Source organism: Argiope bruennichi, chromosome 4, assembly GCF_947563725.1.
Source record: "Argiope bruennichi chromosome 4, qqArgBrue1.1, whole genome shotgun sequence".
Lineage (NCBI taxonomy): Eukaryota > Metazoa > Arthropoda > Arachnida > Araneae > Araneidae > Argiope > Argiope bruennichi.
Genome location: NC_079154.1, coordinates 137,731,647 through 137,757,799, shown reverse-complemented (window position 1 = coordinate 137,757,799; position 26,153 = coordinate 137,731,647). Strand labels below are relative to the sequence as shown.

General features: G+C 34.5%; 1 protein-coding gene across 2 annotated transcripts in view; it reads right to left on the bottom strand.

The window, feature by feature from the left end:
* LOC129966420 (calmodulin-lysine N-methyltransferase-like) overlaps positions 1 to 26,153 on the bottom strand; it is a 61,016-nt gene that overhangs the window by 17,576 nt on the left and 17,287 nt on the right. For both annotated transcript variants that reach the window (XM_056080843.1, XM_056080842.1), the window contains exon 3: positions 20,534 to 20,595. In XM_056080843.1, coding sequence (XP_055936818.1) covers positions 20,534 to 20,595 — 62 coding nt within the window. The remainder of the gene's footprint in view (positions 1 to 20,533; positions 20,596 to 26,153) is intronic.

Genomic DNA, 26,153 nt, shown 5'->3' with positions numbered 1-26,153 from the left:
CCTTTTTTGTATATTTTGAACATTTTCAACTAAGAAGTTATAAAAATTTATGAAAGAATAGTAAAGTTTATTATAATACAAAAATATTTAACTTTTTTCATCACATGCATATCAAATAGGATGTAAAATAAAATCTAAGATAAAAAAAAAGGTGGATGAAGTAGGTACATTTTCATTACAAGTAACTTTTGAAAAAAACTAAGAAATGAAGAAAAGGGAGGAATGAGGAAACAAAGGGAGATAAAATTATTTCATATGAGGACCATGACCATTATTCAAATAATTATCAATTAATAATCGCATTCTAAAATAATTTCATAGAAATTTGATAATTATTTCCTGAAAACAAATAAAAATCTAAAAAGCATGCACATTTCTTGTCTAAAATTTCAGCATTTATTTTTTTACATTCAGCAAAGAATAATTACAAGTTATTTTTATCTCAAATCATAGAAAGGGGGGGGGGGATTGTATTCTAATTTATTTATTTTTTTAAAATCTTGAATTTCAGAATGTATTTAATTAGATTCATTGGTTTTCTACTAGCTTGAACTGCTCTGTTTATATTATATATTTTATATATATATATATATATATATAAATATTGTTACGAATTTCCTGCGATGTGCTTAGAGTAAATTCAATAAGCAGAATCCTTTTAAAAAAAATAAATAAAGCTATTTATTTAACGAAGACTACAAGAATAACACTGCGCATTCAATACCTCAGTCACCAGCCTACAGCTTGCTTGCTTGCTGTCTAAGGCTCCAATACAACTCCTAGCTTGATGGTTGGGTTGACGGGGCGCCTAGCCCCGGCAGGGGCTTATCCCCGGTAAGGAGAGACTTCACAGTGCTTTGCTGTCTATACTTTGCCGTGGCCTTCTTCGACGAAATTTGGAGATGACGAGTGTCAGGACTCATTGTGATTGTCTGATATTAGGGTGAGGGTGGGGGGGGGTACGCTGCCGTTGGGCTTAGTAAGTTTTTACTGCTTGTGAGCTAGAATTGGCTATTGAGATACAGTATAATTTGAGTTTGAAAAAAAAAAAAAAAGTTAGGAAGAAAAACTAAGGGGCTGAGATAAATTAAAGTAGTATATTACGGGGTCTTCTAGAGTTTGTAGATGGTTTATATTTAGGGATTTTAGCTATTGCTTCATTTTCATTCTTATCCATGTTTTTAAAGAAGTTAGTGGCTAGATTTTTAATGAATTTTTTAAGAGGGGGATAGTCTAGGCATAAGTACATATTTGTATTGGGCATGTAGTATTTCACGTTGCAGAAATTTCTAATTAAGTTATTTTGCTGGCGTTCAATAAGTCTAAGATTAGTCTTGGCAGCATATCCCCACACAGGGCAGGCATAAGTTAATACTGGACGCAAGTAGGCAGAGTAAATAAGCATTTTATTTTGTCTACTCATTTTGGAGTTTCGAGAAATTAAGGGATAAAATTTACGAGTTAGGTCTCGAAACTTTTTAGCTGTGTAAATAAAGTGGGGTTTCCAAGTTAATTTACTATCTAGAATAACACCTAAATATTTGCATTCCTTAGACCACGGGACAGTTTGATTTTTAATTTTAACTGGGGAGAAATTCTTTTTACAGTTATTTTTATTAAAAACTATAGCTTCAGTTTTACTAGCATTTATTTCAATTTTCCATTCGACGAACCAGTCCTCAAGAGATTTAATATGTCGGTTTAAAGCTATGGTAATGAAATTTTGATTTTTGTTTCTAGCTAGTATTGCAGTGTCATCAGCGTACATGCACAACATAGTGTTAAATTGCTTGGGGATATCATTAATAAACAAGGAAAATAAAATTGGCCCTAGTTTAGATCCTTGAGGTACACCTGCAAGAATAGGTTTTACTTCCGAAAATTCATTGTTTATCTTGATTTTAAAGGATCTGTAACTGAGGTAAGAAATTATAATTTTGATAAGGTGTGGGGGTATGTTGTAATTAATTAGCTTGTATATAAGACCATCTTGCCAAACTCTGTCAAAAGCTTTCTGAATGTCAAGGAAAACCGCTGCAGTTTTTTGTTTATTTTCAAAACCTTCCTCAATGAATTCTACTGCTCTAATTAATTGGTGGGTTGTAGATAGGTTACGGCGAAATCCAAATTGTTCAGGTGTTAGTATATTATGTTCTTCTAGGTAATTATTTAATCTATTGAGAATTATCTGTTCAGCAATTTTGCTGACAGAAGAGAGTAGGGATATGGGTCTATAACTGCAGGGATCAGTTGGGTCTTTTCCTGGTTTTAATATGGGGATAACTGCAGCTGTTTTCCATGACATGGGAAAATATCCTAATTTGAGAATGCTATGAATTATATTAATTAAAAATTTTAGGTAATTGTCCGGAAGTGTTTTTAACATTTTGTTGTTAATACTGTCAAGGCCAGGGGCTTTTTTGATATTAAGTTTTTTAATATGATCCTTTAATTCATCAGTTGAGGGAGGGGGAATATCAATAAACTTTTGTGGCAATGAGTCGAGAAAGCCTTTGACTGTATTATTTACATTATGTTCTGTGGTGAAATTGCTCAATTCATTAAGTTGAAATTGTTTCTCAAGGCTAGCCGCCAGGCAGTTTGCTTTTTCTTTATCAGTTATTGCAATACTAGCAGGGCCTTTAAGGGCCGGAATTTTTTGTTTTTTACTTTTAAAAGTTTTGACAAGTTTCCAGATTGATCCGTCTTCTGTGTTAACACTAATTAATTTGTGTATAAATTCATTGCTTTGGATTTTATTGTTAAGTTTTTCAATTTCCTTATTAATTTGGTTCATTAGTCTCTTGAAGACTGGGTCTCTGGTTTTTTGAAAATTTTTCCTGGCAAAGTTCCTGTCCCTGATTAGGTCTCTAATTTTAGGGTCAATAAAATTTTGACTATTTATAATGGGGGTGGAGGCTAGATTTTTTGCATTAATAATTTGCGATTCGAAGATGTTTACAAAATGGTCAAGTTTATCTGGGTTTGTAAATTCATCAATGTTTGGGGTTTCTGATTGACTGAGGGTTAATTTAAAATTATTCCAGTTTGTTTTAAATTTATTAAGATTATTGGGCAGGGAATATTTAAAGAAAAAATTTAATAAGATGGGATTATGGTCAGAGCTAAGTTCAGGTAAGGAGTGAATTTCATATGGGTACAGGAAGTCTTTAATTAAGGTGAGGTCTATTGTATTGGCTGACTGAGGCCCAAATCTAGTGGGGGTGGACGGTGCTATAATGTCTAATCCGGCCTGAAGGGCGAATGATTTTAGGGAATTACCTTTTGGGCAGTTACGCTTACAATCCCAGCTAACGTGGTGAGCGTTAAAGTCTCCGCAAATTATTTGATTAGGTCCTGTTTGCATCAGGTTTTCGATGTCGAAAATAAAATTGGAATTATCTGCACTAGGGGGGATATAAATAGAGATTAAGGTTATTGGATCTTGATTTTTAAAATTTAATTTTACCACGCTAGCTTCTACATGTTGTAGTAAAGGTGGGGGGACCTCACTGTGAGGTAAACCATTTTTAATTAAAATTGCAGTACCGCCGCCAGCCTGGTTAGCTCTGTAACTGTAATATGAGAAATAGTTTGCCAGGAAAATTTTTCTTTGTGGTCTAAGGTGGGTTTCTTGCAGTAGGATTACATCGGGGTTATACTTATTTACAAAATTACGAAGGTCAATTATTTTATTGTTAATGCCATTTGCGTTCCAATAGACTATGCGAAGGCTATTGCAGGAGAAAACTAGTTAGTGACAGGTAGACTTGGGTTATCGAATGCCTTCATGAGTATATCCAGTTTTTCCATAACAGTGTTTGCGGTTTTTAGTTTTTTAAGCTGTGAAAAGAGTAAAGGGTACTCGGTCGTTAGCTTTTTCAGTTCTTTCATTGCTTCTATAATGTCAGCGAAATCATTGCCTTCTAAAACGGTGTTGTTGGCTTGTTTGTGACCATAGGTTTGTGGCGCCAGCTCTGGTGGGCTTGTGTGGTAAGAGTGTAATGGAGGCGCTATCTCATGATGGCTTGTGTTTTTAAAAAGACCTGCAAAACTGACATTTGGCCTGATCAGAGCTTGATTTTTGTGAAAATAGTTGTCCCTATTCTTTCTCGCAGACTGAATTTTTGGGAAGGCCTCGCAGCCGCGGTAAGATGCTATGTGCCCTTGTTTGCCGCAATTGATGCAAGTTGGCGTTTCAATTTTTTCTTTTATTACGCAAGCATTAGTTTCGTGGCTTTCGCCACACTTCAGACATCTGGGCTTTATGTTGCAGTTATTCGCTGCATGGTGAAAAAAGTTGCAACGATAACATTGCGAGACTAGGTTGCGACCTCTGTAGGGCTCTACTGTGATACTAAGGTAATCCAGATGTTCTATTTTAAAGATTTCCTCGGCTTTTTCAGTTTTATTAAGTTCAACCATATAAAATGGAAGAGGTCTCTTAGTTCTTAGCTGGGTAAGTTGAACAACCCTAGTCACTGGGAAACCACTATCAACTAGGTTTTGAGCTATTATTTTTGTGTCGTATTCATGGGGGAGCCCTTTGATGACTGCTTTTAATGGTCTTTTGTTTTGGGGGGTTATGATATAATAATCATAACCCTGCTGCCTGCAGAAATTTTGAATGGCTTTGTGTTGATCAGCCGATTCTGGGAATATTTTTATGAACCCTTTATTCAGTTTGTTGACAGTTTTGCCGCAGGTTTTGGCAATTTGGGATAAAATTTCATTAAAGTTATCTGCATATTTCAACATTATTGGTGGTATTTTATGTTCTGCAGTGTTGGGAGTTTCATTTTCAACTGGAATATTATTGAGGACTTGAAATTTATTGCTTATGTTAATTACATTTTTAGGGGGTTCCGGTTTATTTCTGGCAAGTTTCCTCTTTGTTGGAGAGACGAAATTATCATTACTCAGGTTCAGGGAGGGTTCCTTAGAGTGTTCACATTTCGAGTCCTGACAAGAACTAATGAGGTTCATCTTACCCAGAAGGGTCTCCATCTCCTGAATCGCTTGTTTTCTTCTAGACTCCATGGCTGCAAGATGCGGGTGAGCATAATCAATCTGCTCCCTCTTGGCATGCCTTGTGGCTTGGTTGATACCTTCAATTTCAAGTCTTAGGACTTTTACCGCATCGCGGATCATCAATCTTTCCTTGCAATGGATGCAAGTGTATTTCTCTTTAGTTTGAGGCAGATCACTATGATTGCCATCAATGATCATTTCTTCATTCGTCTCCGCGCATCTGCGCTTTCCACCTTCTTCGCAAACGCTACCGTTCATGACGGAAGCTAACACGAGAATGACTTCAAACAAAATCAAGTGAAAATCACAGCCTAACAACTCCAATACGACTTCTCACCGACAACACAACAACCAACTTCCCAAATTCCAATACAACTCCTAATCTTTCGTGCTTGTTTTTATATGCTCTCTGCCGGAAGTGACGTCACTAACAGGAAGTTATGTCATATTAGAAAAATCCAGAACCTTGGAGAGAATTCAAGAAATCAGGATCCCTCTAGAAAATTCTCTCTGTCGCCAAGGTTTCCAACTTCCGTCGCCAAACTTGGCGAAATGTCACCAAATTTGGCGACAAAAATTAGTTGAATAAAACATCGCCAATGAGCCAATATCTCGCCAATTTGGCGACTTGCTATTGAAATACAATGGGATACATATAACATTCATTATCATAAGACAAATTACACCAATTTACAGAATTCGTAACATTGCCCCCCTCTCAAGGACTGCACGTCCCGGGCAGTACAATCCTTGAATAGGTAAAAATTATTTACAAGTATATACAATGGTCGACAGTACACAGTTACATACAAGCATATAAGTGGCTCTTTCGATCAGCTAGTTTCGTCCCTAGAGTTACAAAAATAAGGGGCCAGCCGATCACAATGCACTACCCTAGGCCTTGAGTTCTTAGATTTTTGGATACGAATCACAACGTCATTTAGTCTTTTTAGGACTGTATATGGACCGTCCCAATTTGTCTGTAACTTTGGAGAAAGTCCTTTTCGTCGAATCGGGTTCCAAAACCAAACCTTGTCACCTTCGTGAAATTCATGTCCTGTAGCTCTCGTGTCGTACCTGGTCTTCATCTTTTCCGTTGCGATGTCGATCCGATTACGGGCGAACTCGTGCACACTTTCTAAACGTTAATGTAGTTCATGGACATATTCTTCAGGAGAAGAAGGCACATCAGGAGGGCGCCCAAACAGGAGATCACAGGGCAGACGGAGTTCACGACCGAAGAGCATCTGGGAGGGAGTGAATCCAGTGGTTTCATAGACGGCACTTCGATAGGCAAGCAGGAACATAGGAAGCTTCCGATCCCAGTCTTGTTGATTCATGGAAACGTGGATAGAGAGATGGTTTAAGATCGTTCTATTAAATCTCTCAACCATGCCGTCTGACTGGGGATGTAAGGGGGTAGTTTGTGTCTTATCAATCTTAAGAAGGACACAAAGTGCCTTGAATACAGCAGAAGTGAAATTTCTGCCTTGATCAGAGTGCATCTGAAGGGGCGTCCCATAGCGAGAAATCCAGTTCTGCAGTAATACTTCGGCAACTGTTGTAGCTTCTTGATCAGCGATCGGGTAAGCCTCGGGCCACTTGGTAAAATAATCCTTGACAACTAAGATGTATTTGTAGCCATCATTTGAACGTGGGAGAGGCCCTAAGATGTCCAACGCGATTCTTTCAAATGGTGCCCCTACATTATAGCGCCGTAATTTTCCACGGCATCGTGTTTTGGGTCCTTTTCGGGCCCCACATGCACCGCAGGACTTGCACCATCTTTCTACGTCATCTCTTACTTTGCTCCAGAAAAACCGCTCCCGAACCTTTTGGATGGTCTTCAATATTCCAAAATGACCTCCGATTGGACTACTGTGTAATTGTTCCAACACTTCCGGTATTCTTGATCGTGGGAGTACTAATTGCCATTTTGATGTTTTGCCATCCTCAGACTCCCATTTTCTGTATAATACACCATTACGAATATGGAGTGAATCCCAGAGAGCCCAATAGCGTTTGCTATCCGGACGATAGCTGGAGATATCTTGCCAACTGGGTCTAGTGCTAGATGATTCAAGAAGTTTCAAGATAGGTTTTATGTCGGGATCCGTAAGTTGAGCTTCTCTGACTTCTTTATCGCTCCAACGGTCTATTTGTGTCGATACCGAATCCTTTATTTGACGAATGACAGGTGTTATCATGTCATATTTCTTCTCGACTGTAGTGCAGTAAGAACAAGCATTCGAGCATGGTCTTCTTGATAAGGCTTCAGCAATACCATGAAGGGACCCCTTGCGATGTTTGATCTCGAAATCGTACTCTTCAAGTTTCTGAATCCATCTAGCTATCTGGCCTTCGGTGTTCTTAAAATTTAAAAGCCATGTCAGGGACGCATGATCCGTTCGGAGCAGAAACTTCCGACCGTAAAGATAACTATGAAAGTTCTCAACAGCTTTTACAATGGCCAGTAATTCTTTTCTGGTGACGCAGTAATTTCTTTCAGGCTTTGAAAGACACTTGCTCCAGTATGCGATGACATGTTCTTGGCCGTTAATTTCTTGGGATAAAACTGCTCCGACACTTTCATGGCTTGCGTCCGTGTCAAGAATGAATTGCTTTTCGGGATCCGGATAAACTAGAATGGGAGACGATGTTAGAGCCGCCTTCAAGCTATTAAATGCTTCCTCGCATTTGTCTGTCCACAAGAACTTCTGTTTGTTTTCAGTCAGCCTGTGGAGAGGTCTCGCGATTGAAGAAAATCCTTTAACAAATCTTCTGTAATATGTGCACAGACCGAGAAAACTTCTAAGCTCATGCACATTTTTAGGGCGCCTCCAGTCTTTTACAGCTGACACTTTCTGTGGATCAGTTCTAACACCATCAGCAGAAATTATGTGACCCAGATAATTCACCTCGTGACGGAATAAGTTGCATTTGGAGGGGTTTAGCTTCAATTTGGCCTCTTTCAATTTTTCAAATACTCTCCTTAGGTTGCTGAGGTGTTCCTCGAAACTTTTCCCTACAATGATGATGTCGTCTAAATAAACAAGGCAAGCTTCAGGAGTGAGTCCGTTCAACACTGTCTCCATGAGGCGTTCGAAGGTAGCTGGTGCATTACAGAGACCAAACGGCATGACCTTAAACTGCCAAAGTCCTTGTCCTTCTGTCGTGAATGCTGTCTTTTCACGGTCTTCAGGATGTATCTCTATTTGCCAATAACCGCTTTTCAAATCCAAGGTAGAGAACCACTTGTTTCCGCCAAGAATGTCTAACGTGTCATCGATTCGTGGAAGTGGATAACTGTCCTTTTTTGTGACATCATTGAGCCGTCGATAGTCTACACAAAATCTCGTAGATCCATCTTTCTTTCGGGCTAACACGATGGGAGAAGCCCAGGGACTCGACGAAGGCTCGATGACATCTCGTTCCTGCATGTCCCTTAGTAGATCTTTAACTTCTGTTGTCTTAGCAATTGGTAGTCTTCGGGGATTCTGTTTAATAGGAGAGTGATTCCCAGTTTCAATTCGATGTTGAACCAATTTCGTTCTCCCGAGGTCACCAGATGTACAGGAAAACAGTTCCTCGTATTCGTCAATAAGCATCCATGCTACACTTTTCTGTTCCTCATTCAATTCAGTGGGCTTCAACAGATTCAGTTCGAGTTCTTTAGAAGGCTTTTTCGACATGATTTCGGGATGTTTCTGTATACAGGTGACTGGAGCACATGTTGCTAATACGTCGCCTTTCCTGATTGTTTTAGGATTACCAGTTAGATTAACAACTCTGACTGGTACAGTTTCCTTCGAAAGATCTACCAGTGCGGAAGCAACCAATACACCTTTTGGAAAATTTTCAGAGTCCGGAAATTCAGTTAGACCATGTCGAAAGTTTTGACTTTTCTCAGCGGCCCCTCTTACAAGCATCTCAATTCGAGCTGGAATAGTAATATCACTTTTACAAGTTATTCGATGACACGGTTCTCTTTCAACAGCTTCTAACTGGAATAACGCTACATCTTCCGAATTTGAGCGTAGCACATTATTCTCAAAGTCAATTACAAAATTATGTTTTGTTAAGAAGTCCAAACCGAGTATAAAAATGTCGGTGATTTCGGCTACAAACACGGTATGGCCATATAACACATTTCCAAACTTAATTGTTATATGCATCTTGCCAATAATGGGGATTTTATCTCCTTTCACGGTCTGAAGGGTAACGCAGGGCGGTGTCCGAAGAATTTTTACGCCAAGTTGTTGTGCTAAATCTTGGCGCAAAATGGTGACATTGGCCCCTGTGTCAACGACTATTCGACACGGAAATCCATTTACATTCGCTTCAATAAACAGTCCATTCTCGCTGCTTGATGAAATTTGTAACACTTCAAAATGGGGCTTTTCATTCTCTGGCAACCTCCGCCCCGCGAGACCGCCACTACCTAGTTTTCCTGAGTATTATTCCTCGACAGGTTCCTAGGCCGTTGATCTTGGCGAGCCTGGCATTGCCTTTGGAGATGGCCTTCTGCTCCACATTTCCAGCAACGGGCGTTGTTTCTTTTAAATTTGCCTGTCTCCTCTCCAGACCTCTGCTTCATCCCCCGGAACTCCTCTAACAGTTGTGTCATAACTTTAAGTAAAGGATCCTCATCTCGTTTCACCTCCGCACCTCTGATAAAGTGACGATCCCTTCTCGATGCTTGTTGTGCCGCTTCAAACTTGATCGCGTAGACTAAAGCGGACTTCAGATCCTTAGTTTCCGCCATTCGTAGTGCCTTTTGTATTTCTACGTCTCTGACGCCATCGACGAAATACTGCACAGCTAAAGTCTCTCTTACTTCAGTAGGACAATCGGAGAAGGCGAGGTGGGACAGCTTTTCAATGTCCGTTGCGAGCTCTTGAAGGGTTTCGTTGGGTTTTTGTTGGCGAGTCTTTAACTGAAGTTGGCTATAATCCTTCAGGCATTTCTCGCCAAAACGCAACTCTAGGGCACTTGAAAGAGCATCAAAATTTAACTGTTCATTATCGGGAATGGTCCTCAGTATATCTGCAGCTTCGGCTCGGAGAGAAGAAGCCAATTGGCGAGCTTTGGTAATTGGATCCCAGCCATTAGCTTCTGCGACAATGGCGAACTGCGTCTTATACACCTGCCAAGATGTTTGTCCGTCATACGGCAGTAATTTCATACAGGGTCTGTTGACAACAGGCATATATCGAGCATTTTGAGATTGATTTGCAGCAGCCAATCCAAATTCTTGAGGAGTTTCATAGGACTCTCTTGATTCTTCAGTAACTTGAACTTCCATTTCTTGCTTCAATTTCTCAAATTTCTTTTCCATTTCTTCTAATCTTCCTTCAAATTCCTCTACTTTAGCATTAGCTACCTTCACGGCGTTATTAATTTCCTTCATCTCAGATTTCATTTCTGCTTGTCCTGCTTTCGTTTCGACTTGTCCTGCTTTCATTTCTGTTTTCATTTCGACTTGTCCTGCTTTCATTTCTGTTTTCATTTCAACTTGTCCAGCTTTCATTTCTGTCATGAATGACAAAAGTTGCGTTAATTTGTCTTCCAATGCGGATTCTTCCTTCTGCTTTTCTTCCGCAGCTTTCTTACTCTGCTCATTCGTTTCACCAACGTTGTCGGATATACCACCACAACTTTGCTCTCTTTCAAGAGCTTCTCGAAGACGTTCGATCAAGTCATCTTTCAGTCCTGATGTGGGCAAATTCCTCGCCGACAGTTCGTCTTTCAATGCGGCCACAGAGAGTTTCGACAGAGATTCTCGATGAAGATCAGCCATTTTCCTTTATCTTCACTATTCGATCCCACTTCTGACGCCAATTTGTTACGAATTTCCTGCGATGTGCTTAGAGTAAATTCAATAAGCAGAATCCTTTTAAAAAAAAATAAATAAAGCTATTTATTTAACGAAGACTACAAGAATAACACTGCGCATTCAATACCTCAGTCACCAGCCTACAGCTTGCTTGCTTGCTTGCTTGCTTGCTGTCTAAGGCTCCAATACAACTCCTAATCTTTCGTGCTTGTTTTTATATGCTCTCTGCCGGAAGTGACGTCACTAACAGGAAGTTATGTCATATTAGAAAAATCCAGAACCTTGGAGAGAATTCAAGAAATCAGGATCCCTCTAGAAAATTCTCTCTGTCGCCAAGGTTTCCAACTTCCGTCGCCAAACTTGGCGAAATGTCACCAAATTTGGCGACAAAAATTAGTTGAATAAAACATCGCCAATGAGCCAATATCTCGCCAATTTGGCGACTTGCTATTGAAATACAATGGGATACATATAACATTCATTATCATAAGACAAATTACACCAATTTACAGAATTCGTAACATTGCCCCCCTCTCAAGGACTGCACGTCCCGGGCAGTACAATCCTTGAATAGGTAAAAATTATTTACAAGTATATACAATGGTCGACAGTACACAGTTACATACAAGCATATAAGTGGCTCTTTCGATCAGCTAGTTTCGTCCCTAGAGTTACAAAAATAAGGGGCCAGCCGATCACAATGCACTACCCTAGGCCTTGAGTTCTTAGATTTTTGGATACGAATCACAACGTCATTTAGTCTTTTTAGGACTGTATATGGACCGTCCCAATTTGTCTGTAACTTTGGAGAAAGTCCTTTTCGTCGAATCGGGTTCCAAAACCAAACCTTGTCACCTTCGTGAAATTCATGTCCTGTAGCTCTCGTGTCGTACCTGGTCTTCATCTTTTCCGTTGCGATGTCGATCCGATTACGGGCGAACTCGTGCACACTTTCTAAACGTTAATGTAGTTCATGGACATATTCTTCAGGAGAAGAAGGCACATCAGGAGGGCGCCCAAACAGGAGATCACAGGGCAGACGGAGTTCACGACCGAAGAGCATCTGGGAGGGAGTGAATCCAGTGGTTTCATAGACGGCACTTCGATAGGCAAGCAGGAACATAGGAAGCTTCCGATCCCAGTCTTGTTGATTCATGGAAACGTGGATAGAGAGATGGTTTAAGATCGTTCTATTAAATCTCTCAACCATGCCGTCTGACTGGGGATGTAAGGGGGTAGTTTGTGTCTTATCAATCTTAAGAAGTGAAAATCAAGTGAAAATCACAGCCTAACAACTCCAATACGACTTCTCACCGACAACACAACAACCAACTTCCCAAATTCCAATACAACTCCTAATCTTTCGTGCTTGTTTTTATATGCTCTCTGCCGGAAGTGACGTCACTAACAGGAAGTTATGTCATATTAGAAAAATCCAGAACCTTGGAGAGAATTCAAGAAATCAGGATCCCTCTAGAAAATTCTCTCTGTCGCCAAGGTTTCCAACTTCCGTCGCCAAACTTGGCGAAATGTCACCAAATTTGGCGTCAAAAATTAGTTGCCTAAAACATCGCCAATGAGCCAATATCTCGCCAATTTGGCGACTTGCTATTGAAATACAATGGGATACATATAACATTCATTATCATAAGACAAATTACACCAATTTACAGAATTCGTAACAATATATATATATATATATATATATAAATAAAGCAGATTGCCTGTAGTCTGTATCTCTTCTCTAACTGTCCAATCTTGATTCATTTGTTTAAAGTCTTGACATATGCTCTGTTGCGACAAGCAAGCAAGCAAACAATTTTGTATAATTACTTTAGCTTGAGTGGCATCACCTTGTTTTATTGTTATTCTAAAATTACTTATATGCTTGTACATCTACTTTTTGTGAAGAATAAATGTATGCTTTACTAACGCCGTCGTCTTTAATATATGGTGCCGAAAACTCTATTTGAATCAGGACCGTGAATTTATACTTCCTGCTTTTACGAAATATCGGCAAGTTTACTTTCTTACCGAATTGTTTTGTATTATACTTCGGATTACTGCAATGGCGACGCCGGATGAAACTACAAACAAAATGGCGCAACTCAAGCGAAAACGGAAAACTATTCGCGGTAATATTACTCGTTTTTCTGTTGAAATAAGTAAAATAAAAGATGATTCTTCAATTGAAGATGTGGAATATACTTGTAATCGTTTAACTACTACCTTAAATGAAATGAAAATAACGGATAATGAAATACACAATTTACTTTCTGATGAAGAATACGAAAACGATATTTTACAATGTGAAAGCTATAACGATAATGCTGAATTCGCGATTTTTAAAGCCAAAAAAATAATTCAAAATAAATTAGCGCCAACTACAAATAACTTTACTGATTTGGCTATTAATGACAATAATTTGGCGATGAATTTAAACCCTTGTATTACAACGCCTGCTATTCAATCGTATACTGTAAAACTGCCTACAATTAAACTAGAACCGTTTAACGGCGATGTAGAACTTTGGCAAAGTTTTTGGGAACAATTTCAGTCTTCCGTAGATAATAATCCAAATCTTTCGGTAATTGGTAAACATGTTTTTTAAGAGGATATTTACAAGATGAACCAAAACGATTGGTAGATGGCATAAGCATTATTGCCGATACATATGAAGCTACTAAAAAACTGCTTATGGACAAATATGGCGATAAAAACAGAATCATTCAAGCTCATTTGGACTTTTTAGAAAATTTGACGCCAATACGAAATCCATCACCGACTTCACTAAACGAAGTTTTTATTGAGTTTAATAGAAGATTACAAGCTCTACGTGCCTTGGGAGAGGATGTTAATTCTTATGGCCGAATTTTAACTCCTAAAATTTTACGAGCATTTCCGGATGACATTTGCCGCCGTTGGATTATTTTTGCGAAACGACAGAAAATTTCGGAAGGTGACATAACAAAATTAATACAATTTCTCTCGGAAGAAGTAGAAGGTGCACTTACTACTCTGAAAATTAGAGGTGAGCAGTCTGTTCAATATGATTTTAAACCTTCCACTGCTAACTTATATGTTAATTCCAAGAACACTACGCCAATTAAAAAACGTTCTCCATTTTGTGCTTTCTGTGATACTAATGGACACTGGCCGCAAGACTGTAACATTGTAACTGATATAGATATTCGTAAACAAAAGTTAAAAAATAGTAATCGTTGTTTTTTATGCACTAACCGTGGCCATAACGTAAATAATTGCCCTCGGAAAGACAAAGCCCGTTGCTATAAATGCAAAAAAAGGCATCATGTTTCCATCTGTAAAACTGTAAGTGAGAATCCAAATTTAACTACCATTCCAGTTACGTCTACTAATAACGTTGATATTATAACTCCCAAATTTACTCATCTGCAAACTGCTCGAGTATATGTAATTGGCCCAACTGGTAAAACAAAAGTAACGCGGTGTCTCTTAGACGGTGGGAGTCAGTCTAGCTTCATTCATCCTAGTTTGATTGACTTCCTGCAACTGGAAATCACTAGCTCAGAAAAATTGAACCTTCAAGCATTCGAATCTATTTCGACAAACACTGAAACGAGACGGAGGGTCAAATTTATCTTGTCAAGCATTTGGAGCAACTCAAAAATAAATATACAAGCATTTGAAAGTTCGAATACTTATGCCTTTCATCCATCTACTCCACAACCTGTCTCTTCTTTTGCTCATAGTCAAAAGTTGAAACTTGCTGATCCATCAGACAGCTTAAACGACTTACCTATAGAAATTCTGATAGGTGCTGATTTTTATTGGACTATAGTGCATACTAAATCTCCTATCAGACTTTCGGCGACTCATGTGTTAATACCTACAGTATTTGGATGGATTCTTTCCGGCAACCGTTCGTTCACTACTATAGCATATTCTTCTGTTTCTTCAGTTCTCAATATTAGCTCAGAAACTTTGGTACGTGATCTGGACGATCACGTGAGACGATTTTGGGACTTGGAAACAATTGGCATTAAAACTATGCAGGATAAAGGGATGACTATTCGTAATTCTGAAATTTTAAGTGATTTTCACAATTCATTTTGCAAAGTTGATGGCCGCCGTGTTGTAAAGTTACCATGGAAACCAGAGGTGATTCTTTCATCGAATAATTACGAAATAGCACTCAAACGATTTCAAATACTCCGTAACAAACTCTTTACTCATTCAGACTTAAGAGATATTTATACAGAACAGATGCAAAATTATATCGATAACCAACATGTTGAACTTGCTGATAATAGTCCTTGCAACGAATCAAAACTATTTTACTTGCCTCATCATATAGTGAAAAAACAAAAGAATGACGAAAAGAAATGGCGAATTATATTTGACGCTTCTTCTCATACACCAGGACATCCTTCCTTAAATGATGCTCTTGAGCAGGGTCCTAATTTGCTTCCAGAAATATTTGCAACATTGTTACGATTTCGACTTCACAAATTCGCAATCACAAGCGACGGACGTCAAGCATTCTTGCAACTTATTTTGGATGAAGAGGATAGAAACTGTACTAGGTTCCTGTGGTTTAGGACGGAAAAGGATGCAAACGGAAAAATACATTTGCGAAATGAAATACTTACTTATCGTTTTTCACGTTTACCTTTTGGATTGACTTCTAGTCCTTTTTTGCTTTCTGCCACTCTTCGTGAATTAGCTAATATGCACTCTGATTCCTACCCTACTGCAGCTAAACACCTGGAGAATAATATTTTCATGGACGACTTTGTTATGGGAGTGGATACTGCTGAACAAGCAACAACTCTTTACCAAGAAATGCAAGATTTAATGACACAGATAAGTTTACCTTTGGCTAAATGGAGTACAAACTCCAAGAACCTACAGGCTATTTGGGAACTAAAGGATATCATCTTCAAATGCAATACGCAAGTATTGGGAATTAACTGGAATACCAAAGAAGACGTGTTTCATACAGATATAAACGAAAGTGTTTATCAGTTTGCTGTTCCTGCAACAAAACGTTTACTTCTTAAAATTGTATCAAAGTTGTATGATCCTTTAGGCCTCTATGCACCAGCAATAGTAGTTGGAAAAATTCTTTTTCAAACCACGTGGCTCATGGGAGTTCAATGGGACGAAATTCTTCCTCCAGGCATTGCCGCAAGCTTTAACAGATGGGTATCTGAAATATCATCCTTAAACAAGATACACATTCCTCGCTGGATTGGAATTTCTGCTACTTCTCACATGAGTATCCATTTGCGACCACGACAAATGTGGGAGAAAGCTCTCGTGGTGAAATTAATCGATGGCCGGGACGGAAGAATTTGAACCTGCATCCTTCGTGTCAAAGGAAAGGAGATTACCCGTCCAATTCAACTGGTCATACCTCTGGAGGTTGACCAGGGTGGGGAGGATGTTGCGGCAAGCAAACAATTTTGTATAACTACTTTAGCTTGAGTGGCATCACCTTGTTTTATTGTTATTCTAAAATTACTTATATGCTTGTACGTCTACTTATTGTGAAGATAAATGTATGCTTTACTAACGCCGTCGTCTTTAATATGCTCTTCAAAAGATCACTATTAATTTTAAAAGTTCAAAATTTAATTAAACGTCAAACAAGAGTTGATGTTTCCCAGCTATTTCTTTCAGAAAGGCCTTTTCTATCTCACAAAATGTTTTTATGCCACTTTAAAATTTAAAAATTACCTTTTAGATGATATCAATTTAACTGTCATACAGTGTGTGTGCAAACATATTTTAGTAGTTGTGTGAATTTTAGTAGTTGGAAGAAACTCTTGAAGTTTTTAAACTTCGATTTTATTTCACCATGGAAAGCATAATTTACATACAAAGAAGAAGTACGCAAGTCTATGTTGCAACACAGGAGCAGTAGAGACCAACATTTTCCCCTTCAATGTTTTTACCATGAGATTTTAATAAGGATTTCTTTGATACATGTAGTCTTAGAAAAGGGAAATTTAAAAATTTTTTAAAGAATGTTGTAAATATTAAGAATTTTTAACTCTTCACTTGGAGCATTTTGAAAATACTGAAGTGAGCAGTTTTATAGAGTGACTGTATAATTAATTAAATAAAAAAAAAAGTGAGAATTGGATCAGGACAGAGAAATAATAAGAGAACATTTTAGAAGGAAGTTCATATGGGTAAAACTAAGATAAAATTTAGGAAATTAATAAGGATTTAAATTAGATTAAGATTATATATATATATATATATATACATGTTTTGGAAAAAAAAAATGATAATTGATGATATTATTTCGTTTGAGTGGATAAAAGAAATGAGAGAAATATAAGCAAAAAATGCAAATAAAGCATAAAAAATTTTAAGTTACAAAGGAATCAGAACATGGTTCTAGTGAAAACTGGCTAAAAATATTTCAATATGAAATGAATTTTTTTTTTATCCCATGCTTTCAATAAAATGAGCAAGCAAATTCAAAATTTCCATCTTAGAGGATCCTGAAAACTATTAAATAAACACACAGGAATCTTTCATACTACTTATGGTATGAGCCTTCAACTATATGGGACGTTTTCCTTTTTATTCTTAATTATATTTTTTTTAACAAGCAACCCCCCCCCCTCCCTACACTTAACTACACAAGGATATATGGATAAACACAAGACTTTTATTTATCAAAGAACTAGATATATTACAAAAATAATAGTTACATAAGACACATGGATTTTCTTTGAAGTTGATCATAATTAAGGCACAACTTATAAAACAGAACTGATTTTAAAAAGAAAAATAGGTACAATTGTAGTCTTTAGTGAGGATATTGATCATGCCAAGAGTTTTATAAAGGTATTCATAAAAATATCAAAAAAGAATTATTTTGGATTCAGGAACAAAAATATAGATTTCATCCAACAAATTTACTCCAAAACATGCCCCTATAAGGAAAGCATCATGAAAATTCACTAAACCATAGCTTACAAACCAGGATTGCTAAAATATAGAAATGAAAGTTATATCTGTGGATATCAACATAAATTATCTTTCAGTTTCCAACTTAAGGAATTTGAAACTCATAAGTCTGTGAAATTATGTTCTCAAGGTGATATGCAATAAATTTAAATTTGGAATCCACTTCCAAAATTATAATAATATAGAAAAAGGATGAAACTCCCCCTCCCCGATCAAGTCATTGCTGAAGACAAGGTTAATAAAATCATAAAAGGAACATATTTATTATTCAAATTAAGTATTCACATGTGGATTCTGTACAAGATCATTTAAAAGATGGAGAACCCAACATGTTTCTGAAGTGCATGATGACACTACAGAAATATTTAAAACAGACAAAATTGATATTGAATATGTTCACTTTGAACAAGTTTTTTAACAAATTCTATTTCTGTATATAATATTAAAAAAAAAAAAAAGACAATTTTCTGAAACTGATATTTTTTTTAATTAAGCATAATACTTAATAGCTTTTCCTTAGTAGCTGTAAAACAGAAAAATAAATAAAATTACTCCTGAATTTACCCCCAAAAAATTTCATTTAAAGATTTATTTTTCTTTATTTAACATTCTTTTTAAAAAATGTTACACAGTGTGAAACTAATGCAGAAATTAAGTACTTTTTAAGCGACTTAGCCCAAAAATTAAGAACCTTTGTATAAATATGCATATGCAAACAGCATATTTTTTTAAGCATAGAATTATTTTTATAATAATGTATAGTTTTTAATGAAAAAAATCTTTAAATTAATTTTAAATATTCATTTTTTAAATGTCAATATTTTTGTATTTGCACAACATTTCCTATTGTAAAATTATAGCTTTTGAGATTTGACAAAAGCATAAAAATGAAAGAAAAAACTATTAATATCAAAAAAAGTAAGTCAACTTTTATAATCTTAACAATAAAGATCTGTGAGCTTTTTCAAAATTTCTTAAAATTAAAATAAAATATCATATACAACATTTCTGAAAATGTCAATAGTGATGTAGAAGCTCACCATGACCATAAATTTTGTATTTGATTTTTATATAAGCAACCACAATTAGGATCCAACATGGCTTAGATGGAAAGAGTAAATTTCTTATTATATATTTTCTTATATCTTATTATATATTTATAAATATCTTATTATATATTACATTATATATTTTCACGAAAAAAATGAAACTGCTATAACAAGTCCTAGTTTTCCTCAATAACAGAATCAAATTCATAAAAAAGCAGTTCTGTAGTTAGAAGCAAAACGGAAATAAATCAGTCATCCCAAAACTTTCTCGCATATTGCCAGGAAATGGCTTGTATGGCACTGGCACTTTAACACTAAGCATGACTTATATATTTCTACAGATTCTATTGCGAGACTGTTGGCAAGTGTTTTGGGGTTAATCCCTGACATGCGTTTAAAAGTAACCAAAAAGCAAATTTGGGTTTTAGACGTATTTTTCCTAACTGATTAAAACCAGAATTTGATTTAAAACTGCACTTACAATCACAAAATTGCATACTAAATTTGAAATATTTAAGTCACTGCATTTTTGAGTTATCCCATTTACATATTTCTGAAAGTATAGTCCGACATGCAGTGAATCCCTTGTTGGATTTAGCTCAAAATATGACAGATATTTGCACAATAGATATTAAATCTGTGTATCAAATTTTAACCATCTACTCTCTTTGTTTTGTAGTTATCATATTAACTTATATTCGAACAGTTGGACACACAGATTTCCTCTGAACGGATGTTGCTGAAAATTTGATTGAAATCTGCAAGTTTGATGTGAGGATTTTATACCAAATTTTATTCATCCAGCTTAAAATGTTTTTGTACTACCTTTGTCATAGACGGACATTTTTCGAAATTTTATTTTCGATTCAAGGTGTGAAACATGGAGATTCATTAAAATCTCAAGTTTGAATTTTTTGATGATTGCAATATTTTTTCTAAATTTTGTATACAAGAAAGTAAAAATGCCAATAAAAGTTTAAATAAAAGCAATAACTCATAATTCAATATATTGCTGATGGTGCACATAATAAAATAGTTAAGCACAGTAAAAAAAAAGTTTTTCTGTGATATTTTCATTACAGAATTTATGTAATTTTTTTTCATTCATTATACTATTCAATGTGGTGGGAGTTTTTACTAAAATTCACATTGTAAACAATTCAACTAGGTTATAATTAGTGTTCACCTAATTGTTGAAAAGAGTAGTTTAAAACATATTAACAATCAAATTTGCTGAAATCTCAAAAGAATTAATATGATTTAACATAACTCAAATAGCAGAATATTTTATGATATTTGAATGTTTGCCATTTGGTTTTGAGTGAATATCTTTTTTACCAGGTTATATCAAATATAATTCAAAATTGAAATTACTATTTGCTTAAATTAATCTCAAAATTCAACATTAAAACAATGTATCAAGTGAGAATTCTTGTTCAAGAACTTAACCATTAGCAAAATCATCAGATTTATAAATTTTCTTTTTTTATTGGTAATGGCTACATATAATAAAAAAAGGCTGGAAATTTTAAAATCCTAGCATTATAAAAGCCATTATATAAGTTTCACTCTCTGAGTACATCACCTTATCTACTAAGTTATGGATACATAAAGCATTCTACAGCTTAAAAAAACAGGAATTACTTACAAACATTTCCAGTATTATCAAATCCTTTTAATTCATCACAAGTGATCCTTCCAGACAACAGCCTAAAATAAAAAAAATTAAAAATTATAGACTTCCAACTAGAAACAAATTCACAATGCAATTATTTATTCCTTGGCACTTATTTACCAGGGATATAAAAAGTTCTGGTTTCATTTATTTTGAAATTTTATGATGCGAGAGTACTAAATTATACTTTCCAAACTGAATTAATGTTAAAGAAAAAAGGCCTCTGTATTATTTGCATATTATGTAGATGAAAAAACAGAATTTAAAAATGCCAGACAGTAAATTTGATAAATTTTATCAAGCACTCCAAATAATGAAATAAAAATCACCAAGCATTCTTCCAGGACACACAAGATAATTGTATTTACAGCACAACACTGCTTTACTCATATAAATTAGTTAAGATCTATTTTTAAACTCTCCAAATGAAACATATCATAATTATATTTCATTCAATTTAATAGTACTTTATTCAATATAACAACATTTAATATTAACACTACCTTTTTTTGGTGTAGCACTGGTCAGGTATCTTCATATACAATCATCTAATTAATACAGTCAGATCTCAATTTAATGAATTCATCAGGAGTGAAAATTTTATTTGTTAAATCAGGAATTACTTATAATATTAAAATAAAAAAAAGTTTGCTTTTCTCTTATGGAACACCCCAAGTAAACAAGACAAAAATACCATAATTAGAAATTATACAATTTTTATTCAGCAGATAAGAAACAGCAAGTAATTATACACTTAATGTATATATTTTAAAGTACTGTTTGTCAACAGATTCTGAAACAACCACATTTCGATGACCCCATCTCATTAAGGGGCAAGACACGGAATGATGAGTGCATTTATGATATTCCCTTTGACCTTGGATTTCCCCTATTAGATACTAGTAAATGTAAGTATCTCCTCCTTTCATCTTTCCTTTTACCCTTATTTTGATGAATTAAACTCATCCTATGCGCAAAAATGCAGAGGGTTTTACAATCTGTTGCTGAACAGTATATACTGTGTGATAATTTCCTTCATTCCCAATTTGAAAAATTTATTTTTTGACTTCATAGAGAAAAGAAATTTCTGTACCATTTACACCTTTGGAACATAGGATATGCCCAAATCATGAATGCATCTGAAAAAGTAACAGTTTTAATGGGCGTTTCATAATTGACATTTGCATCAGAATTGATATTCAAGATTCTAAATAAACCAAAGATTCATTAACTTCAATTGAACAAATAAACAGTCTACCACTGCATATGGCCATAATTAGTCTATCTGAGAAGCGACTTCTTACCACAGATGATTTCATCACTTTTTGTTTTTAGATCTGGAAATCCTTCTTCGGGAAGCACTTTTTAAATACATTTTTAAGGTTGCCTCACAAGATAAAGAACATCCAAAACATCGTTTTTGCATTTTTTCTCCACATTTTTGTTCAATGATTCTATAATTTTTTTTTCTTCCATAAGGAATTTTCTTAATAAACTTTTACAGAATGAATGATGCCAAGATCTTGTAGGTGAGCACTTATGCAATTTTCTTTGATATATTTTTTAAATTGAAAAATGTGCAGGGCAATGTTCAATAAACATTTTTTCTCTTTTGTATCTTCACAAACTTATCTAAAGATGTCGAAAAAGTCTGTAATAAGAAGAAGTCATCAAATATTTTTTTAGCTTCATATTTTATCAATAAGACCTTTATATTTTAAAAATATTGCATTTAGGTTGAACCTTCCTATCACAAGTGATTTCAACTTGTCAGTTCTACGAGTATTAACCACAAGCAAAATTGTATTTCTCATTTTTATTTTTTTTTTTTTTTTTTTTTTTTTTGAAGCATAAAACAATCTAGCTTCATCTACATTGTAAATATTAATAAAGAAAGCCTAAGGTCAGGCTTCTCTATCTTTTACCATATATTTATTTACATTCACCTTTTCTTTCTACACTTTTTTTTTAATAATATGGTATCTTTTACTATCGTTTCATTTATATCCACCTTTTCTTGCCACACTTTTTTATAATTATATGGTTTCTTTTACTATATTTTCATTTACGCCCACCTTTTCTCCTTCACTTTTTTTTTTTTTTTCCATATTTTCTTGAAACATTTGATCTAACCATTGAGTGCAGAAAAGACTTTGACATCATATTTTTAAGCAAATTAAGAAATCTTTTCTTTGATCTAAGGCCCACTTTTGTTGGCATAAGATTCAAGAACAGAAAGGGAAATGGTTTTCTTATTTTCGATGATTTTTTGCCATATTCTATAGATGTATTTTCAATTCCACCCTCATTGTTTAATGATTATAGTTAAAGTAGATGCAGAGATTTCAAGGTGTTCAGCTGAAGTGTTTTGTGGTGCAACATTTTCGTGAAATTTCCATAAAATGTTAAAATTTTTCACTCAATAAAAAATGGTTTCATTTCAAACAATATGTTTTACATACATTTCAAAAATCAAACGTTCTGCAAAATTTAGTGTCTAATGCACCTCACTTCTCTGCATAATGGAATGGAGAGTGATGAGAAAGGCATTTCCTATCTGACCCACATAACAAGTTGCACTCGTTATTCATGTTTTCTGGACAATATAGTCATCTGAAAGACAGTCCAATATTTTTCTTCTAATAAAAGATACCATATTATTAAACAAAGATTTTTTTTTCTTGGCTATTGAAATAATTTTTTTAGGGTTTATTATTCTGTTAAATAAAGAGTTTTTACCTTCATCAGGAATTAGGAAAAAGGACACTTACTTAATTGTTAAATTTGGTATAAGGAAAGGGAAAAACACATTAAATTGTAAAATTCAGTAAATATAATTTCGTTAAATTGGTCCCAACAGTATATAGCAAATGGAAGATTATCTGCATGCTTCAACATACGCTCATTAAATAAAGTAAATAATGCTTCCAAAAACTATTGGTAATTTTTTTTGTCCAACATATACATAAAGAGAGCATTGGGTGAATACCTTTATTATTATTATTATTATTATATCTTATTGATTCACTCAATGTAATTTTTACATTCACCAACATTTTCCTCATCAAACTACAAAATTTATCGGGACTTTTAACTGTATTTCTTTCTTATGAAAGATTCCATCACGGATGCTTTCTTTTGTGCAGAAAATTATTTTTCGCTCTATGCAAAAGAATTTTTATAAATAAGAATTATGAAACTCTGATGCTTGGAAATCACACTGCTTTAGAAGCATAATTGAAATGATAGTTTAATATTCCAAAAGACACATTTTAAGGCACAACTTTTTTTGTAAATTATAGAAAATGTTCTAATGTTGCATTTTTCCCAAAATTAACTATTACTTATAAATAGCCTATTGTACATGAATAAGAGCACAATTTTACATAAATTACATCACTCTTGCATATAGTTTGTAATTGTAAAATCCAAAATGTAAGTCTAACTTAATTACTAGCATAGATAGCAAAAAACTGTTTTTTTTCCTACAAAGCTGCATTTAATGAGCTAGTAATTGTATGTAATTCAATTGTACAATCATAGAGATTGTCTCTTTTTAAGTGCATTCCATTTCACAACTTATGCACGAAGATTTTGATTGGTTGTGACTAGGGATTGCAATACCGGACCAAAATGTCAATACCGGTATTCAGTATTTTTTAAATCTTAATACCGGTATTAGAAATTTTAGAAAAAGAAAGAAAACGCAGGTGTTTCTTTGTTTTATTTGCCAGTTTTGTTAGAGAGTGTAAATATCACAAAAAATAATTTGTAATTTATAAATTATAACAGTATATAATCACAAAAAAGTAAAGCAACATCTTATTTAAATCATAAAAAAAGTGTAAATATCACTATTCAGTCTGTAATACTACTACAAATTTTTGAAATGTGATCTTAAAAAACACAATGCATCAATTGTACTGTCATTAAGTCTGAAAAGTAATTTTGTGTAAAAATTACCAGCTGTCGAAATTAGCAAGATTCGGAAAAAAGAAAATTACATTCCAAATAGTGATTCCAATATCAGACCAAAAGTTCAATACTGGTATTCGGTATTTTTAGATCTAAATACCGGGATACCGGTTTTAATACCGGTAGTAGAAATGTTAGAAAACACAGGTGTTTGTTTGTTTTATTTGCCAATTTTATAAGAGTATAAATATCAGAAAAAATAATTTGTAACTAATAAATTATTACAGTACATAAAGAATCAAGAAAAAGTAAAGGAACATCTTTATTTAAATCACAAAAAAGTGTAAATATCACTATTCAGTCTGTGGTACTATTACAAATTTTTGAAATGTGATCTTAAAAAACATAATGCATCAATTGTGCATATATTACCAGCTGTCAAAAATGCTCTTTCGGTTCTACGCTAGTCGGTGATACTGTGAGCAATGTGCTATATACTTTTTCCAAGTATTTACCTCTAAATCCCTCATCTTCAAATACATCAATTTCTCGTCGAATGGTTTTGGATATAGCTGATTTCTGTATTGCATTTTGGTTCGTTGAAATTTTTTTTTATTTATCACTAATTCTAATTTTTGTTCAAGAGACAATTCCTTTTCACTATCGACAGTAGTGACATCATAATCTTCGATAATTGAACCTAATTCTTCTGAATGTGGATAGGTTTGTGGGTAAAAAATTTTAAGAAAATTTACTCTAAACTTGATCAGATTTGAATTGGTTATTTTCTTTTCTTCTTTTTCATTTTTAAAACCATTATAATTATGTAAATATCGTAAGACATTTTTTATTTCGGTATGCCTTTCTTCTGTGTGATTTTTCAATGTAATGTATAATTCTTGATATAGTGATGTGTGCTGTTCTTTCAGTGACTGCAACATGAAATTTATTGTTGCATTAGCTGTTACTAAATTAGAATCTCTCCGACATAATGCCTCAATAGTCAATTTTACTGGAAGTAGAGCTGATATAGTTCTGGATATTAAGTCGAATTCACTATCTGAAAAATTAATTTACAGGTTTAAGTCAATTGTTGCTTTTTCGATTGGATTTCTCAGTTTCAAAAATCGTTCCATCATTAGGAGTAAACTGTTCCAACGTGTTTTAGAATCTAATATTAAAATATATTCTGTTTTATTTTCAGTTAGTATATATTTTAGTAATATATCCTTTTTATAGGGGAACATTTAAATATCTTAACAATTTTTCGAACTTTATAAATTATAGGAAGCAATTAGGTTAATATTTCATCCTCAATAGCAATATCTTCTTCAACAATTACATTGTCATTATCTTCGTTGTCAATATCACTCTCACTCTTACTCTTTTCAAAGTTGGAATCTGAAGTTTCTATATCCACAGTATTTGGATTCTCCTGTTTTTTATTTTTTTGGTATAATACATCTATTACTCCTAATTGAATTCCATGCGCATAGAACAACTGCTGATTTGCACCAATCAACTTTCCAACTTTTTTTCATAATTGTTGCTCCATCAGTCGTTATGGATACAATATTTTCTTTCAGGGATAATCAATGTTTCGCTAATTTAGATTTAAGCAATTAATTAAGCCATTAATTAGCTAATTAATTTTGCCCTTAGGGAGACATAAAAACAA